General features: G+C 33.7%; 1 protein-coding gene across 1 annotated transcript in view; it reads left to right on the top strand.

The window, feature by feature from the left end:
- LOC111044076 (G-protein coupled receptor GRL101) overlaps positions 1–7,256 on the top strand; it is a 492,864-nt gene extending 485,608 nt beyond the window's left edge. The window contains 4 exon segments of the mRNA XM_039428094.1: positions 700–847; positions 1,835–1,926; positions 5,544–5,761; positions 6,380–7,256. Coding sequence (XP_039284028.1) covers positions 700–847; positions 1,835–1,926; positions 5,544–5,761; positions 6,380–6,712 — 791 coding nt within the window. The 3' untranslated portion in view covers positions 6,713–7,256.
- Positions 7,257–20,653: the final 13,397 nt, after the last annotated feature.

Below are 20,653 nucleotides of genomic sequence, written 5' to 3'. Positions count from 1 at the left end.
GGTTATTTGAAATCCCTGATTCATGTCGATTGACCACGGACCATAGCACACCTCAAGAACAACATTCGCGACGCCGTTGCCAACATACCGATTGATATACTGCAACGAAATTTCAAAAATCGACTTTATCAGTGTATGCACAATGGGGGTCGCCATTGGTCTGATGTAATTTTCAAGACTGCATAGAAAAAATTGAGTTATTGTATTCTCATAAAAAAAAGATTGAAACAATATCTAAAGTACTTTTGTTTTTATCGACCTTTCAAATAAGTAAGTTTCTCTGGCGCACTTTGTATAATGAACTATTGTAATATGTTGTTATGGAAGAAATTTTTGGGAGAAATCCTGTATGCTTCCATGTTTTCATAAATAAAAAAATAAAATTTCATGAATTAATTTGCTACCAGACTGAAAATGAATCACTCCAAAGGTTTCAACTTTAAGCGCTTATATCTTAAATATTAAAAATGATAGAAAGTTTCCTTAGAAATTTGTTTCATTTTGGTAAATTGATAGTGTCCTAATCGAAATACGTACACTTTAATAATATTATGTCAACAACAGTGAAAAATTTACAAAAGCGAGGTGTACAATTTTCTCAACTTCTTTGAACTTCATCTCTTCAAGTGAATTGTTGCCGTACTGATGTAGGCCTATGTAGTATTGCTACTAATATTGTAACGTATTGTGTGATTCCAGTTATAACTCTGGACAGATTCTTAGGGATAATCTTCCCATTTCGAGTGAGGAGGCTGGAGATGGCTCGTACTCGGCAATTGATGGCTTTTGGTTGGCTGCTAGCCGGAATACTATCAGCTCTGCCATTGTCTCGATTCACCTATTTTCAGTAAGTCACAAAACTTTTTCACGATTTTTGCCTGCAACATGCTCATATTTACACTATCAAATAAAAAATGGAAAATTTAAATGATCACCCGCATTTGAATAAATAAGAAATTGAAATTCAATAGCTGGGATGCTCAGTGATTGGTGTTATGATTAGAAATTTTTAAAAGTGATTGTATGGTATGAGATGTTGTGGAATCTCTCCATAATTGAAGGAATAAGACGTTGATATCACTATAATATCACTATATTGACAACATCAACGTCTTATTATACAGTCAATATAGTGATATTGACAACAGTCAATATAGTGATATTGACAATAGTCAATATAGTGATATTGACAATAGTCAATATAGTGATATTAACAACATCAACGTCTTATTCTTTCAATAACAAAAGTGCGTTACATAATGGTATACGAAAATGTATTTCCAATATTGTAAGTTATTCAGGATGTTAATTACTATACACATGTGACAAATCTCCAGCTTTATAGAATTCAAAATGACTACTACAATAGCAAAAAATATTTCTTTATCTTGGGGAAATCAAAGAGGTTAATGATATTGAATTCAGTTGCAAAAAACAATCAAAACTGAAGAAACTATCCATTAGGTATATGTAGATACAATGAGGTGATAAGTTTTAGAATTCAAGACTCTGTACATATAGTGAAAGTCAAAGCTCATTTCTAAAGTTTTTCGCTAATTCTCGAAAAATGAAGTGTTTTATGTTTTGTCTACGGGATTGGAGCATCTAGTACCAATTAAGATTAATAGTGTGTAGCCCTATTATTACCTACCTGCTTATAGTGATTGAATTCTAGTTGGATTACATAGTAGCTGTAGCCCTTCTAAAGAGGTTTATTTTTATAAATTTTACACCATAGCGAAGCAAGGGTGACTTGCTAGTAATAATGTTATATTGTCTTTTAATAATAGAAGTATATTTTCACATTGATAATTATATACTTTTTGTTTTTCAGTAATTTCTACGGGCGATCTGGTGTTTGTTTAGCTCTTCATATAACACCAGACAAGCCAAGTGGATGGGAATATTCTGTCCTTGTTTTTCTTGGTGAGTGGTGTTTAACATTGGTGTTTATTAGATTTTACTCATGCTTTTACTGAACTTATTTTCAACTAAATATTATCACTCACAACACTAGTGACTCGTTTTATATGAGGCAAAAAGTGATAGAGAGCAGCTAACAAAGTTGCAAATTTCTATTCCAACAAACGAATTATCTAAATTCCATTTTTTGTGCTCTTAAACTTAGTTCTGGAACTTTCACTTTGAAATTGATTAATTTTAAGTTAATAATACCAAAACTTCACTCTACCATACTTTAGTAGAATGTTGAGGTAAATAACATTTTTAATTTCCTTTTTAAAGAATGGACATTTATACTATCAAACTCTATCGATCCAAGTGTATAAATAATATAAAATAATTGTAACTTACATTTTGTTCCATTTCCATCTCGTTAGAGTAGAATAAAATTTTAGATTTTATTGCTTATGGTATTTTTCCATAATATTATGGATTAAAGAATAGTGCGTGAATAGGTTTGCAGATTTGATATAATAGATTTCAAGGAGAATATATATTGGGATTATAGGTGTGAAAATTAGAAAGGTTTTTCATCTCCAAAAATCACCATTATTGTTTAGTTTTTTATCAATTCTTTATTGTAAATATTTCACATTTGCTTACATAATTCAATAAATCTTCAACTGAAGGAAGGAAAATGTTATGAAACATGTACAACTACAAAGTACAATAACTACACTGGGTCGCGCTGGCTGTATTCGAGCAGTACTTGTCAAGACGCGTGTGTAACTATGACAGCGTAAATGAGGTGCCAACTTCATGGCTGTATAATGCAACAGTCCATTAGAAGGTACTGAGTAGGAGGAATGCATATTTTTCATAAGTGCAAAGAATAGAATAGAATTAATCGTTATCACCAAAATATGTACCTACAAATACATTCGAATAGTCATTGCTTAAATGATACACATTGCTAAGTTAGCCCATTTCTAACAGAAGACTAAAACATAAGAAATCATTGTTACCTAGTTTAGTTGAAAATGAAAATTGACAGTGGTAGATTAAGCAGAGTTCAAGCAGCAGACATGCGTTTTCTTCGAAGTGTGAAAGGTTGCACAAAGTTAGACAGATTCTGCAATGATGTCATTAGAAATTAGTTAGGAATATCGTCATTAGCTGCACAACTAGAAATAAACAGATTGAACTGGAAAATCCATGTGGAACGAATGCCAGATACTAGGATTCCAAAGGCTGTCGTGAAATATAGACCCTACGGTAGAAGGGATATTGGCAGACCTCTAAAAAGATGGTAAGATAAATAGTTACCTATATCCTTTGAGACCGGAACAGGTGTGTACGCCTAATCCTGGAAAGAAGAAGAAGATTGACGGTGGTTGAAACCCTTGTAGGGAATAAAGCGACAAGTTCACCAGGCCCCTGTTTCATAAAAACTTAGAAGTCCTCTATTTATTTATTTATCACATTGTGTACAAATAAATAACATGAGGAAAGGCACAACAGGCTCATGCCCAAAACTGTCTCATTTCCAATATTTATACTATACCTTACACTGTCCAAATCAAAATGTTGGTTATGTCACTTTCAATTTTCAAAATACAATTCACGCTCCTCAATATTCAGATAAACGAGTGAATTTTGAATCAAATAGGTGCTATCTATTAAGCTGCGTTTACACCATAGTTATTAACAAAATGTTAATAGTTTAATCTTTTAAGATTCTATTAGATTGAACGGAGCTTGACAAACACATATGTTCATCATGTGTATGATAAGTTATGTTCAATCTAATAGAATCTATTAGCTTCAGAGTCTAAAATAAATAAATCTAGAACAGTAACTTAGTAATAAATTATTTAAAAAGTCTAACTTTTGAATGAAACTAGAAATACAGGAACAGCTGATTTTATCGGTTATATTAAGCATGTAATTGGAATGGTGATTCTCCTGTATTACGTGACTTATAATTTTTATGAAACAGGGTCCTGATGTTCCTAAAAATTCTCTCCAAAATTTTGAAGATCTTATAATACTAGCAAACTGGTTGGCAGCTTCACAACGTATTTCTTATCTCTGTAGAATGGTTTTCTCTCAAAAAGATCTCATCTGTGTCTGTATGTGATATGGCCAAAACGTGTATTATAATTGTGAGTATATTTCTCATGATTGCAAAGAATAGAATAGAATTAATCGTTATCACCAAAATATGTACCTACAAATACATTCGAATAGTCATTGCTTAAATGATACACATTGCTAAGTTAGCCCATTTCTAACAGAAGACTAAAACATAAGAAATCATTGTTACCTAGTTTAGTTGAAAATGAAAATTGACAGTGGTAGATTAAGCAGAGTTCAAGCAGCAGACATGCGTTTTCTTCGAAGTGTGAAAGGTTGCACAAAGTTAGACAGATTCTGCAATGATGTCATTAGAAATTAGTTAGGAATATCGTGATTAGCTGCACAACTAGAAATAAACAGATTGAACTGGAAAATCCATGTGGAACGAATGCCAGATACTAGGATTCCAAAGGCTGTCGTGAAATATAGACCCTACGGTAGAAGGGATATTGGCAGACCTCTAAAAAGATGGTAAGATAAATAGTTACCTATATCCTTTGAGACCGGAACAGGTGTGTACGCCTAATCCTGGAAAGAAGAAGAAGATTGACGGTGGTTGAAACCCTTGTAGGGAATAAAGCGACAAGTTCACCAGGCCCCTGTTTCATAAAAACTTAGAAGTCCTCTATTTATTTATTTATTTATCACATTGTGTACAAATAAATAACATGAGGAAAGGCACAACAGGCTCATGCCCAAAACTGTCTCATTTCCAATATTTATACTATACACTGTCCAAATCAAAATGTTGGTTATGTCACTTTCAATTTTCAAAATTTACAATTCACGCTCCTCAATATTCAGATAAACGAGTGAATTTTGAATCAAATAGGTGCTATCTATTAAGCTGCGTTTACACCATAGTTATTAACAAAATGTTAATAGTTTAATCTTTTAAGATTCTATTAGATTGAACGGAGCTTGACAAACACATAATGTTCATCATGTGTATGATAAGTTATGTTCAATCTAATAGAATCTATTAGCTTCAGAGTCTAAAATAAATAAATCTAGAACAGTAACTTAGTAATAAATTATTTAAAAAGTCTAACTTTTGAATGAAACTAGAAATACAGGAACAGCTGATTTTATCGGTTATATTAAGCATGTAATTGGAATGGTGATTCTCCTGTATTACGTGACTTATAATTTTTATGAAACAGGGTCCTGATGTTCCTAAAAATTCTCTCCAAAATTTTGAAGATCTTATAATACTAGCAAACTGGTTGGCAGCTTCACAACGTATTTCTTATCTCTGTAGAATGGTTTTCTCTCAAAAAGATCTCATCTGTGTCTGTATGTGATATGGCCAAAACGTGTATTATAATTGTGAGTATATTTCTCATGATTGAGCCAGCGTATTTTTTGATAAATTATCTTGATTAGTTATGACTGGGAGTGAATACAAGGCGCAACTCCTCCGGGGCTAATAGAGAAATCGAATCTAATCCTATAAAGAAACCTGGGTTTAGAGATGATGATGGTTTGTGTTTGTGTGGCAGTGCTGAACCTGCTGTCGTTCGGCTTCATAGCGGTGGGCTACCTGTGGATGTTCCTGGTGGCGCGGACAACGCAGAAGGCAGTGACCAAGGAGCGGCAGATGAATGAGGCGGCCATGGCGTGGCGGATGACCATGCTGGTCGCCACTGACGCCGCCTGCTGGGTCCCCATCATTCTGCTCGGCATTGTCTCACTCGCTGGCTACACTGTTCCACCTCAGGTAGGCCCTTATTACACTCACATTCACTTCAAATTGTCATCATTCATTAGAAATGTAAACCTCCCCTGCCAACCAATGCTCACTGTTTGGAGTGATCTTTATACTATAGTAGGTCTATCACTCATTCAGTTTTAGCTTACCGTACGTTACTTTACTATCATTATAATGTTCAATGAAAGACTTACTACTTGATGTATAAGATATATGATCATTTGTGTAAGTGGAATGTTTCACATTTCATTTTTATTATAAATTTATTCTCATAAGGGTAGGAGGTGTATGAGTAATAAGGCTATAAGGCTACTTAATTGGTAGAGTGGACTTTGTTGGTAGAGTGGGATTTCTGTCCAACCTTCAACACGTCATCAAATAAAGAAAAATCATTTTATTTTTGTTTTTTAAGGTTACCGGTCATCTTTTAGTTGTATTTTCAAAGACACAACATGTTTCATGTTTAGGCTATGATACAATTTTTCAAATATCAGGGTCTAGGGACGGCCTACTAGTAGATTGATAAAATTTGATTATAAAACCAGTTAAAAAATCACATGTTTCGGCTATGATGCCATTTTTAAAATATCAGGAACTAGAGTAAATAGGTATTTTTGATGGGCGCAGGTGTTCGCCTGGGTTGCGGTATTCGTGTTGCCGCTGAACGCAGCCATCAACCCGGTGCTTTACACACTGTCAACGGCGCCCTTCCTGACGCCGGCGCGGCGCGGCCTGCTGCGATTCCGGCGCTCCTGCAAGATGTCACTCAGCGCCGATCCGCGTCGCACCTACTCGTCGGGCGTAGCGACACCCATGCCAATCCGCCGCTACTCGTCTGCCTGCAGCAATGCTGACCTCTACGCGGTCACGAAGCGGGCGTCGGCCAAGTGGACGCGCGTCGACACCACTGTCAGCGAGCGAGGCGAGGTCTTTCCGCTCAGCCGGCTTGACAATAAATGACATTCGCCCGGGTCCCATCGCAGGGCCCAGAGTCACCTATACGACTGAACTCAACATCTGCTACTCAAAATTATGTGTTTTAATCTGCTGGATAAGTTACAATATTGTTCAGCATCTGCTACTCAATCTTAAAAAAATAATGTGTTTTCATCTGCTGGATAAGTTACAATATTGTTCAGCATCTGCTACTCAATCTTATCAAAATATTGTGTTTTCATCTGCTGGATAAGTTACAATATTGTTCAGCATCTGCTACTCAATCTTATCAAAATAATGTGTTTTCATCTGCTGGATAAGTTACAATATTGTTCAGCATCTGCTACTCAATCTTATCAAAATAATGTGTTTTCATCTGCTGGATAAGTTACAATATTGTTCAGCATCTGCTACTCAATCTTATCAAAATATTGTGTTTTCATCTGCTGGATAAGTTACAATATTGTTCAGCATCTGCTACTCAATCTTATCAAAATAATGTGTTTTCATCTGCTGGATAAGTTACAATATTGTTCAGCATCTGCTACTCAATCTTAAAAAAATAATGTGTTTTCATCTGCTGGATAAGTTACAATATTGTTCAGCATCTGCTACTCAATCTTATCAAAATAATGTGTTTTCATCTGCTGGATAAGTTACAATATTGTTCAGCATCTGCTACTCAATCTTATCAAAATATTGTGTTTTCATTTGCTGGATAAGTTACAATATTGTTCAGCATCTGCTACTCAATCTTATCAAAATAATGTGTTTTCATCTGCTGGATAAGTTACAATATTGTTCAGCATCTGCTACTCAATCTTATCAAAATATTGTGTTTTCATTTGCTGGATAAGTTACAATATTGTTCAGCATCTGCTACTCAATCTTAAAAAAATAATGTGTTTTCATCTGCTGGATAAGTTACAATATTGTTCAGCATCTGCTACTCAATCTTAAAAAAATAATGTGTTTTCATCTGCTGGATAAGTTACAATATTGTTCAGCATCTGCTACTCAATCTTATCAAAATAATGTGTTTTCATCTGCTGGATAAGTTACAATATTGTTCAGCATCTGCTACTCAATCTTATCAAAATATTGTGTTTTCATCTGCTGGATAAGTTACAATATTGTTCAGCATCTGCTACTCAATCTTATCAAAATAATGTGTTTTCATCTGCTGGATAAGTTACAATATTGTTCAGCATCTGCTACTCAATCTTATCAAAATAATGTGTTTTCATCTGCTGGATAAGTTACAATATTGTTCAGCATCTGCTACTCAATCTTATCAAAATATTGTGTTTTCATTTGCTGGATAAGTTACAATATTGTTCAGCATCTGCTACTCAATCTTATCAAAATAATGTGTTTTCATCTGCTGGATAAGTTACAATATTGTTCAGCATCTGCTACTCAATCTTATCAAAATATTGTCCGCCATCTTGGATCCGCCATTTTGAATGCAACTTCATTTTTTTTAATAGGAAGGTGGTCATGCGACACATGATTTTGATACGGAATTTCAAGAGAAAATTAATGATATTGATGTGCGATTTTCGCCATTCATTTTCTCTTGAAATTCCGTATCAAAATCATGTATCGCATGACTACCTCCCTATTTAAAAAAATGAAGTTGCATTCGAAATGGCGGATCCAATATGGCGGACCAGATTTTCAAAGTCATAGTAAAGTAGTATTTCAAATTCAAGTAGGATCCCCAATCACACCTACCGTCAAATTACCTTTGTGTATGAGATATTAAGCCGTTCTCGGACTTTTCACCCACTCTGTATAGTTACTGTAGGGTAGGGCCTACTAGTAGATTGATAAAATTTGATTATAAAACCAGTTAAAAAATCACATGTTTCGGCTATGATGCCATTTTTAAAATATCAGGAACTAGAGTAAATAGGTATTTTTGATGGGCGCAGGTGTTCGCCTGGGTTGCGGTATTCGTGTTGCCGCTGAACGCAGCCATCAACCCGGTGCTTTACACACTGTCAACGGCGCCCTTCCTGACGCCGGCGCGGCGCGGCCTGCTGCGATTCCGGCGCTCCTGCAAGATGTCACTCAGCGCCGATCCGCGTCGCACCTACTCGTCGGGCGTAGCGACACCCATGCCAATCCGCCGCTACTCGTCTGCCTGCAGCAATGCCGACCTCTACGCGGTCACGAAGCGGGCGTCGGCCAAGTGGACGCGCGTCGACACCACTGTCAGCGAGCGAGGCGAGGTCTTTCCGCTCAGCCGGCTTGACAATAAATGACATTCGCCCGGGTCCCATCGCAGGGCCCAGAGTCACCTATACGACTGAACTCAACATCTGCTACTCAAAATTATGTGTTTTCATCTGCTGGATAAGTTACAATATTGTTCAGCATCTGCTACTCAATTTTATCAAAATATTGTGTTTTCATTTGCTGGATAAGTTACAATATTGTTCAGCATCTGCTACTCAATCTTATCAAAATAATGTGTTTTATCTGCTGGATCAGTTACAATATTGTTCAGCATCTGCTACTCAATCTTATCAAAATAATGTGTTTTCATCTGCTGGATAAGCAGTAACAACATTGTTTAGCATCTGGTACTCAATCTTATCAAAATATTGTGTTTTCATCTGCTGGATAAGTTACAATATTGTTCAGCATCTGCTACTCAATCTTAAAAAAATAATGTGTTTTTTTCTACTGGATTTGTTACGAGTGGAATGTTTTACAATATTATTGTTCAAGTGGAGTAGTAGTAAGAGACCAGCCTGACTACAGAGAGATTCACTTTAACCTACTGTCAGCATTTGTTGGATAGAAGTCGTTAAGATTAACGAATGAAGAATGCTGTTAGTTGAATGCTGAATTGATAAATAAAGCTGATAGTTGGATGCTGAATTAATAAAAATAAAGCTGATAGTTAAAGGTGAATCTCACCATACATGGGTCTAAGGTATTTGATGCCTAGTCCACATGTTGGCCCAGTAAGCTGGCCCAGCCTGGCCTGGCAGCATGCTAACCCAACGTAGAGCATGAAGGCCAGCGCTAGCAAACCACCCATCTACACACTGGCGCTGGTCGATATTGGCCTTCATTGGGCCAACATATAGATGCGGCATAACATAGTGTTAAGGCTGATCGCTACACTTTTTCCATTTAAATCGGATAATCTTTTTCAATATAGTTGTTAAGATCATTATAAGAGTAAGATAAAGTGTCAACTGAAATTTTTAAGTGTTTTTAAGTGGTCTAATAAGCGAGTTATGGGTTGTTGAAGTGAAATTTTTAAGTTGTCTAATATGCGAGTTATGGGTTGTTGAAGTGCTAACTCCGTTTTCTTTCCAGATCATAAACGGTTTCTACCATATTAACAGAACTTCTCTTAAAAATTCAAAAAATGTATCTCTCCAAACTAAAATATTTTATTCCCCATATCGTTCATAATAAGAAAGTAACATTTTTTGTAAATTCGATAACTTGTTTATTTTTTGGCATTAATCGCGAAAAACGCATATTGGAGAAGTGAATGATATACTGAATGTATAAAAAAAAACTCCAATGGGAAATTCGAAGCCGTTTATGATCTGGAAAGAAAACGGAGTTGACACTTCAACAACCCATAACTCGCTTATTAGACCACTTAAAAATTTCGGTTGCCACTTTTTCTCACTCTTATGATGATCTTAACAATTATATTGAAAAATATTATCGAATTTAAATAAAAAAAGTGTACCGAACAACCTTGATACAGTACCTATACTATAAAAGCTCATTTTATTTATCACAATAAGTAAACCGTAATGAATGTACTGTGTAAGGATTCCTGAATATAAGAAGAAAAGCAAAAAAATGCTCTGTTACAGTGTCAAGATAAAGTTGATTTTGTCAAACACAGGAATGAAAAATGTCATAAATTTTAGATAGACCAATTACATTACTCAATTTACTTTTCTCATTCTGTACGTTTGAAAAGCCCTATTTCAAGAGTATTTATGAACTGTTCTTTTCGTACTTGTTAGTGATTTATATATTTTTTCAACACGTGTCAAAATCCCTATCTTAGAAGAGCATTTTATAAATAGAAAATCTTATTTTTACTGGTTCCTTACATTAGTGTTGATGCATAACATTGTGCAGTTGAATAGTGGAGAGGATTGCAATTATTGGATAATTTCATTTTTATCGTGAAAAATACAGATTTCTATACGTCTCTTCATAGTTCACTATGTTAAAAATTAAACTCAATCAACGAAAGAAACCCAGGGATGATGACCTAGAAAAAATTTAAAATCTTCAACGATTCTTTAAATTAAGTAAGCCTATCAATGATGAATTATCAGAATTTGTTAAATATGACAAGTTACTATAGTGTTTATAGATATGAAAATGATGGTTCTAATGTTCAAATGGGTTCTTTGAATATCATGTATACAAAATGAACTTCAATATTATACTTTTGCTCAAGTTGATGTTTTGATATTATAAGTGTTTGATGAAAAAGTTTATTACTTTTATTGTTTTGATCAAGAACTCATCCCTATTCCACCAATATGTGTTGCTTTTTTATCAATATATTAACTCCATTTCATTCTCATACATCTTCTCTACTAATAATTGCATGTAAGTTATTGAATGTTTTATTATACTTATTCTCATCGAACAATATAACCAGCATTGAGTAAGTTATAATATAGACGTAAGGTTAATTTCATTAAAACTTTAAGCTTTTCTGCCCACTCACCAGGCATACATAGGCATGTAATTAATTACAGTGACTTCTTATTTAATGGAAAAATCCATATAGTACTCTTATGTTTTCAAAAACTTTTTATATAAAACATAAGAGCTAATTTTGACATCTCTAAGCCATTTTCAAGTTTTCCTTAGAACGTATTTTAAGAAAACTTGAAAATGGGTTAGAAATGGCGAATTAACTATCAATTAACAATTCAATTAGCCCTATGCAAATACTTTATCAGAAACTACAGTGACCGCTATACAATTTTATATAAAATTATTTTTTATTAGGCCTTGGAATTTCCGCCTTCCCTCTTTCTGGCTTACAATACAAATTCCTCAAAAACGTTTTATAATGATAAATAAACGTTGGAAAATTTCATTACTTGGTCAATACCGAGTGATTACAAATGAAATAGACAACTTCAATAGCCTGTACAAAATTAAACTGGTGTATTTCAACATAGTAAGTGATATAGGTTTGTAGGGAATTTCTTAAAGTTTATGTTGGTAGAACTGTTGCTGGCTATTGTTGGCTGCTCCGTGTTACAACAGCCAGTTTAGTTTAGCAATATGGCCGCTACTCAAGTGGAGAAAGCTTATTGTGTTCTTGAATTAGCCAAAACAAACTCTGTTACTGTTGTGCAGCGTCATTTCAGAACAAAATACGGTAAACCACCACCAACAAGGCAATCAATTTATGACTGGTATGAACGTTTTGAAAGCAGTGGATGTGTGTGTAAGAAGAAGAGTACTGGAAGACCTTCTGTTACAGAAGAAAAAGTTGATAGTGTTCGTGATGTTTTTGTACGAAGTCCAGGAAAATCGACTAGATCAGCGAGTTTAGAATTGCAAATTCCTCAACCTACTGTGTGGAAAATTCTGCGGAAACGTTTGAAAATGACACCTTATAAATTGCAGTTAGTACAAAGTTTAAATGACAATGATAAAGTTGTACATGAAAATTTTTGTCAAGAGATGCAACATTGTCTTGAAAATGACGACACATTGTTTAATCGCCCAATTTTCAGTGATGAATGCACTTTTCACATTAGTGGAAAAGTTAACAGACATAATGTACGAGTATGGGGAACAGAAAACCCAAGAGAGACTGTACAGCATATACGCGATTCTCCTAAAGTGAACGTGTTTTGCGCTTTATCTTGTGAAAAGGTTTACGGGCCTTTCTTCTTCCAAGAACCATCAGTAACCGGAAGAATTTATCTGGACATGTTAACCGAATGGTTAATGCCTCAACTCCATGAAGATAGTTGTAACTTCATTTTTGTACAAGATGGAGCTCCGCCTCACTGGTACTCAGACGTCAGAGGGTATCTGGATGAACATCTTCCTAGACGATGGATCGGCCGTGCAAGTGAGGAAAACGTTGTGTTTCAGCCGTGGCCACCTCGTAGTCCGGACCTAACGCCCTGCGACTTTTTCTTGTGGGGCTATGTAAAAGACAGAGTTTTCGTACCACCGCTTCCTGTTGATATCGATGATCTTAAACAACGAATCACAAATGCTCTTGCTACAGTTAACCGTGAGATGCTTAGTCGTGTGTGGTCAGAATTTGACTACCGTGTTGATATCTGTCGTGTTGCAAATGGTGCACACATTGAACATCTGTAAATTTTCAATAAAAACTTCAAGAATTCTTCTATGTAATCATGTAAGTAATTATCTAAACTTTTAAATAATAAATTCTCTACAAGCTATTCAAACTGTCTATTTCATTTGTAATCACCCGGTATTTTGACTAATAAGTGAAAACATTGAGACTAGGACTGTGAAACATCTAGGACTAGTGGTGCAATAGCTCCCATTGCCCTATCAGCTGGTATGAGTCTCCTTCCTAAAAGAGACTAGCAGGAGCTCCACCCCATCCTTAAAAAATAAACATTATAACCTTTAACAGATAGCTAGATAGCAGATGGGCATACCGCAACAAGGCTTGCTATTCAAATCTAACGGATTGGAAATGCATTTCACAATTATCATTAACTTAATTCAATTTCAATTTCAATTTATTAAAAACACACAAAACAAGACAAATCAAAATTACAAAGATTTACGAAACAAATAAAACACAATAAAATGTTACGAATATAAAAAACCATGGGCTTAGTGTTTGGGTGTTACACAACTATTATAAAATCTCAAAAGGAATAAATGAGCAAGGAGAGTTGTGCGAGATTACCACACCAGATTTTTATCATATAAAAGGGAGAACATGGTTATATAGATGAGGAAAATGTAGTAATAAAAGGTATTAAGATAGTTTGAATCTTGGATATGGTGATCATGCAAACGATAGTAGTTCAATCTGTTGGCGTTGACAATGAATCCTTTGCGATTAGAAAGCATGCTTCAGTCTGTGAATGAATATTTAATATTTTTCACAATTGATTAGGCCTAGCATAATTATATTAGTTTGCAAGTCGTCATGTTAGTGTTAAAACTTGATGAAACATGACAGTTTGCAATGGACTTGGAAATTTCAAAAAAATTATAATACAGTACCTATATAGACTTCTTTCAAAACGGAATTTAAAACAAGGTATCAATGAGGTAAGGGAACATTGGCACCCATATGAACTTTTATAGCGGAAGGGCAAGCCTACAAGCCTGTGGGTATGGTATGGGAAACCCCCCAGAAAACAGGGGGCCCAGAAAAATGTTGAAGAAATAAACCCGTGGAACGCGTTTTAGAAGTGTATTTACCTTTTTCTGTACCTATCAAAATCCATTTATATATTTTCAGAAAATGCTTCTAATTCAAATTAGGTAAGAAAAATACATATCAAAAGAGACTTGAAAACACGCATATTGTATGAACACTGATTTTAGGTCAGAAGCTATATTTCAAGCATTATATATTTTAACAGGCATAAACAACTCACATAAAGTTTATTATTGATCGTCAGAATATAACAGAAAGAAGATGTCTCAAGTTTCGAATTAAATTTTTACAAGATAAATATTCACGAAAATATTCCAGGCAACAAATGCTCTAGAAAAGGTGTAAAGAGAAAAGTTTGTAACACTTAAGGTGTAGAGGGAAAAGTTTGTGACACAATTTGACCCCGCAGCTCTGTTTAGGATAGTTCGAGGATGAAGATAATAAATATCAAAAGTCCTCACCTCTATATCCTGTGCTAAGGGGGTGAGGATGGTTTAAAGATAACATTTTTGGGGTTTTCTCATCTATCTCGAAAACGATGCGTCTTACGGACATAACCATTCTATGAAAAATGAATAATACATAATTTCCTACAAGCATCATCTGAAAATGTAATATAATAAGGAGCGAATGGATTTGAATATATTTGATTGTTAAGTGAAGACCTAATAGTCTTATCACTATATACATTGATGCTTGCAATATAAAATATTGTAGTTCTGATTTTTTACTATATTCCTTGGATATATAGGACAAGTCCAGAACCAATTTTTTCATGCAAAATTTCCTTGTGATAGATACAGAGTGGCTCAGAAACCTCGTGTTTTTGAAAATTCAACTGTCAATTTTTGGTTTATTTTAAATTTTCTACCTAATTCCGCCAAATACAGTCATAAGACAGAAAAAATCGCTTTCGCTTTTCTCAATTATGGAACTTTTAATAAAATGAAATTATTCGGATCTCTCTATCTTGAATGAGTACTGAGTTACAATTTTTCAAAAATGAGTAAAATTCTAAGAAAAAATCAATTTTTGCTGAATTTCAGTTTGAAATCAATAATATCTTCTTATTGTCATGTATACAGTAATTCAAAACATCTCTGGTCGTAATTTTGTGCTCTACAACCTGAGAAAAGTTAGAGCGCTCTATCAAATATAGATTTCCAGGTACACCTAATATTATCATCTGATCCTTGTATTTTGGGGAAACACCCAATTTTTAGCTTTAACCATCATCACTAACGTCAGGGTCGCCCTGGGCGCCGCGGCTAGGGGGGCTCCGCGGTCGTATGATGTTACCGCCACGACATTATTGGTTCAAGTACCTGGTACCTTCATTTCACCTTCACTTTAAAAGTCTTGACCATTTTCTTATCAATCCATTTCTGTGTATACCTCATTACTTATACGTGTAGTGTGAATTGTGGCATAAACAATAAAAACTTGACGTTCACTGATTAAACTTTTGATAAATACAGTCACTCTATACGCATAGCATAGGCGTATATTTTTCTAGTCATTGAGTGAGTCTATGCGCGCCCACTGCCCCTGCAACCTGCAAGTGTTGTCATTGGTCGCTTCATTGTCTCAAGCTGGGAGATAAAACTTCTTAACTTATACTTTTTTCTTACCTTGTATTCTGCAGGCTAAAACCTATTCAATTTTAAATTCCGTTTATATTCCTAAATTGAAAATTTTTCTTAGGCTATCCATACAATCTAATACACATGAAAATTATTTTTAAGTATTTATGAAATGAAATTTGTTAACATCTTATTATACAGTCAGCAATACATAAATTGTGAAATATGGACATATCAATGATAATTTAAAAAAAAATCATTCATTTTCATCTATTCACTGTTCAAATATCAAATTTTAATCCATTCTTCAAAATAGAAATATAATTTCATAACACCCTGTATCATTATCAAAATTGTAAAAAAAAACATCAGATTATCACAACAAAATTTAATTTCAATACATATTTCAATAATTTCAGACAATTGGTCTTCTATTCACAATCATTACATAATATATCTGCATTTCATTATCATTTAATATAACATTTCATTTATAGCATGTTCATTTCACATTTATGATTTATCATTCAGGGTTTCAAAATTATTTAGTTTTAATTTTTGTGTTCAAAAAATTGTATAAAAAGCAAATTATTTAATATTGTTAATCATCGTTTGTTGGATACTATAGTTTATTTCGACTCTTCAATGTTCTAAACACAAACTACATTTCATGACAAAACTTTACTATCAATCATTAAACAAGAAACCATTCAAAACATCAATAATATTTTGCTTCAAAGGCAATCAATATTCATAAGTATCTGCATCTATGGCAATCAACATAAGTAATCAACACAAAAAATATTATCTCATTACTGCCTCTCTAAGTCATAACCTCTGTTATTCCTTCTTTAGGCAATAATGGGTTTCCATCTCAAAAAACAATCACATACCAGCAAAATTCCAATCAACAAACCCCACTAAAAATTCTACATACACTCCAGCATCCATTTCAAACGATAATCAATCATATCAAAATTTATAGAACAAACAGTTTTAAAATTAAAAAAAAAATCAATTACAAAAAACTTATTTCAATTAATAATATAACAAAACGTTTTAAATTGAACCAATTATTTTTTAAAATAATTTAAAATTTAAAGACTGTATAATAAGTACAAACATTTCAAGATTATAATACAAAGATGATCAAGATGAATACTGGGTAAATAAGTTCCCTAAAAAATACAAAAAAGATAAATAGAAAACTGGGTAAATAAATTCCCTAAAACATACAAAGAAGAGAAAGATTAATTATGGGTAATTAAGTTCCCTAAAACAACAGACATTTCAAAATAAGTGATACATGATGAAAAAATATGTCACAAGCACACAATTCTTTACACTACAGTGGATAGATTTTGGAAAAGTTAAGTTTTATCAACAAATTAAAGATTAGGAAAATAAGCTACTATTTCAACTTCTAATATTATTTCAAAAAAATACAAATTTAAATGACTATGGACAAGATTGGTTAAGATATGCATCATAGAAGATTTTACTGAACATTACACAAAGACAGGAAAGAATCGAAAATTGAAAAGATTAAGGGCCAAGAAAATAGGCTACAGGAAAGAAAAAAGACACAATTATGGACTCTTACCATACACTGTGTAGCGATTATGCTATTCTGAATCCCGGCATAACACAGGATTCCTAATCATTGTGTGTTGGGGAATACCCTTTCATCATGTGATTCATTGTCATCATCTTGTAATAAGCAACTTGAAACAACCTTTGAATACTAATACATCAATGGAGACTTTGCGTTTTGTTTTCTTCAGAACATGATTTTATTATTCATGGGTTCATTTGTTTCAACAAAGCCGTTTTGCCTACAAAGTTAGTCATGTTCACTTGAGAATGTATAGCATACACCTTTTCAATTCTCAGTTGAAAGTTGAACTCATCAACTTGACTCAAAGCAACATTCATTTTGTTTACATTTTTCCTAACCTCTACAGAAACCTGTCTCATGTAATCATTCACTTTGTTCATAGTTAAACTCAATCAACGAAAGAAACCCAGGGATGATGACCTAGAAAAAATTTAAAATCTTCAACGATTCTTTAAATTAAGTAAGCCTATCAATGATGAATTATCAGAATTTGTTAAATATGTCAAGTTACTATAGTGTTTATAGATATGAAAATGGTGGTTCTAATGTTCAAATGGGTTCTTTGAATATCATGTATACAAAATGAACTTCAATATTATACTTTTGCTCAAGTTGATGTTTTGATATTATAAGTGTTTGATGAAAAAGTTCATTACTTTTATTGTTTTGATCAAGAACTCATCCCTATTCCACCAATATGTGTTGCTTTTTTATCAATTTATTAACTCCATTTCATTCTCATACATCTTCTCTACTAATAATTGCATGTAAGCTATTGAATGTTTTATTATACTTATTCTCATCGAACAATATAACCAGCATTGAGTAAGTTATAATATAGACCTAAGGTTAATTTCATTAAAACTTTAAGCTTTTCTGCCCACTCACCAGGCATACATAGGCATGTAATTAATTATAGTGACTTCTTATTTAATAGAAAAATCCATATAGTACTCTTGTTTTCAAAAACTTTTTATATAGCCTAAAACTTAAGAGCTAATTTTGACATCTCCAAGCCATTTTCAAGTTTTCCTTAGAACGTATTTTAAGAAAACTTGAAAATGGGTTAGAAATGGCGAATTAACTATCAATTAACAATTCAATTAGCCCTATGCAAATACTTTATCAGAAACTACAGTGACCGCTATACAATTTTATATAAAATTATTTTTTATTAGGCCTTGGAATTTCCGCCTTCCCTCTTTCTGGCTTACAATACAAATTCCTCAAAAACGTTTTATAATGATAAATAAACGTTGGAAAATTTCATTACTTGGTCAATATTTTGACTAATAAGTGAAAACATTGAGACTAGGACTGTGAAACATCTAGGACTAGTGGTGCAATAGCTCCCATTGCCCTATCAGCTGGTATGAGTCTCCTTCCTAAAAGAGACTAGCAGGAGCTCCACCCCATCCTTGAAAAATGAACATTATAACCTTTAACAGATAGCTAGATAGCAGATGGGCATACCGCAACAAGGCTTGCTATCCAAATCTAACGGATTGGAAATGCATTTCACAATTATCATTAACTTAATTACACAACTATTATAAAATCTCAAAAGGAATAAATGAGCAAGGAGAGTTGTGCGAGATTACCACACCAGATTTTTATCATATAAAAGGGAGAACATGGTTATATAGATGAGGAAAATGTAATAAAAGGTATTAAGATAGTTTGAATCTTGGATATGGTGATCATGCAAACGACAGTAGTTCAATCTGTTGGCGTTGACAATGAATCCTTTGCGATTAGAAAGCATGCTTCAGTCTGTGAATGAATATTTAATATTTTTCACAATTGATTAGGCCTAGCATAATTATATTAGTTTGCAAGTCGTCATGTTAGTGTTAAAACTTGATGAAACATGACAGTTTGCAATGGACTTGGAAATTTCAAAAAAATTATAATACAGTAGGCCTACCTATATAGACTTCTTTCAAAACGGAATTTAAAACAAGGTATCAATGAGGGAAGGGAACATTGGCACCCATATGAACTTTTGTAGCGGAAGGGCAAGCCTACAAGCCTGTGGGTATGGTATGGGAAACCCCCCAAAAAACAGGGGGCCCAGAAAAATGTTGAAGAAATAAACCCGTGGAACGCGTTTTAGAAGTGTATATTTACCTTTTTCTGTATCAAAATCCATTTATATATTTTCAGAAAATGCTTCTAATTCAAATTAGGTAAGAAAAATACATATCAAAAGAGACTTGAAAACACGCATATTGTATGAACACTGATTTTAGGTCAGAAGCTATTTCAAGCATTATATATTTTAACAGGCATAAACAACTCACATAAAGTTTATTATTGATCGTCAGAATATAACAGAAAGAAGATGTCTCAAGTCTCGAATTAAATTTTTACAACATAAATATTCACGAAAATATTCCAGGCAACAAATGCTCTAGAAAAGGAGTAAAGAGAAAAGTTTGTAACACTCAAGGTGTAGAGGGAAAAGTTTGTGACACAATTTGACCCCGCAGCTCTGTTTAGAATTGTGAATTGTTTTCGAGGATGAAGAGAATAAATATCAAAAGTCCTCACCTCTATATCCTGTGCTAAGGGGGTGAGGATGGTTAGATAACATTTTTGGGGTTTTCTCATCTATCTCGAAAACGATGCGTCTTACGGACATAACCATTCTATGAAAAATGAATAATACATAATTTCCTACAAGCATCATCTGAAAATGTAATATAATAAGGAGCAAATGGATTTGAATATATTTGATTGTTAAGTGAAGACCTAATAGTCTTATCACTATATACATTGATGCTTGCAATATAAAATATTGTAGTTCTGATTTTTTAATATATTCCTTGGATATATAGGACAAGTCCAGAACCAATTTTTTCATGCAAAATTTCCTTGTGATAGATACAGAGTGGCTCAGAAACCTCGTGTTTTTGAAAATTCAACTGTCAATTTTTGGTTTATTTTAAATTTTCTACCTAATTCCGCCAAATACAGTCATAAGACAGAAAAAATCGCTTTCGCTTTTCTCAATTATGGAACTTTTAATAAAATGAAATTATTCGGATCTCTCTATCTTGAATGAGTACTGAGTTACAATTTTTCAAAAATAAGTAAAATTCTAAGAAAAAAATCAATGTTTGCTGAATTTCAGTTTGAAATCGATAATATCTTCTTATTGTCATGTATACAGTAATTCAAAACATCTCTGGTCGTAATTTTGTGCTCTACAACCTGAGAAAAGTTAGAGCGCTCTATCAAATATAGATTTCCAGGTACACCTAATATCATCTGATCCTTTTGGGGAAACACCCAATTTTTAGCTTCAACCATCATCACTAACGTCAGGGTCACCCTGGGCGCCGCGA

Source organism: Nilaparvata lugens, chromosome 5 (genome assembly GCF_014356525.2).
Source record: "Nilaparvata lugens isolate BPH chromosome 5, ASM1435652v1, whole genome shotgun sequence".
Lineage (NCBI taxonomy): Eukaryota > Metazoa > Arthropoda > Insecta > Hemiptera > Delphacidae > Nilaparvata > Nilaparvata lugens.
The sequence above is the reverse complement of the archived record's forward strand: the minus strand, read 5'-3'. Positions and strand labels throughout refer to the sequence as shown.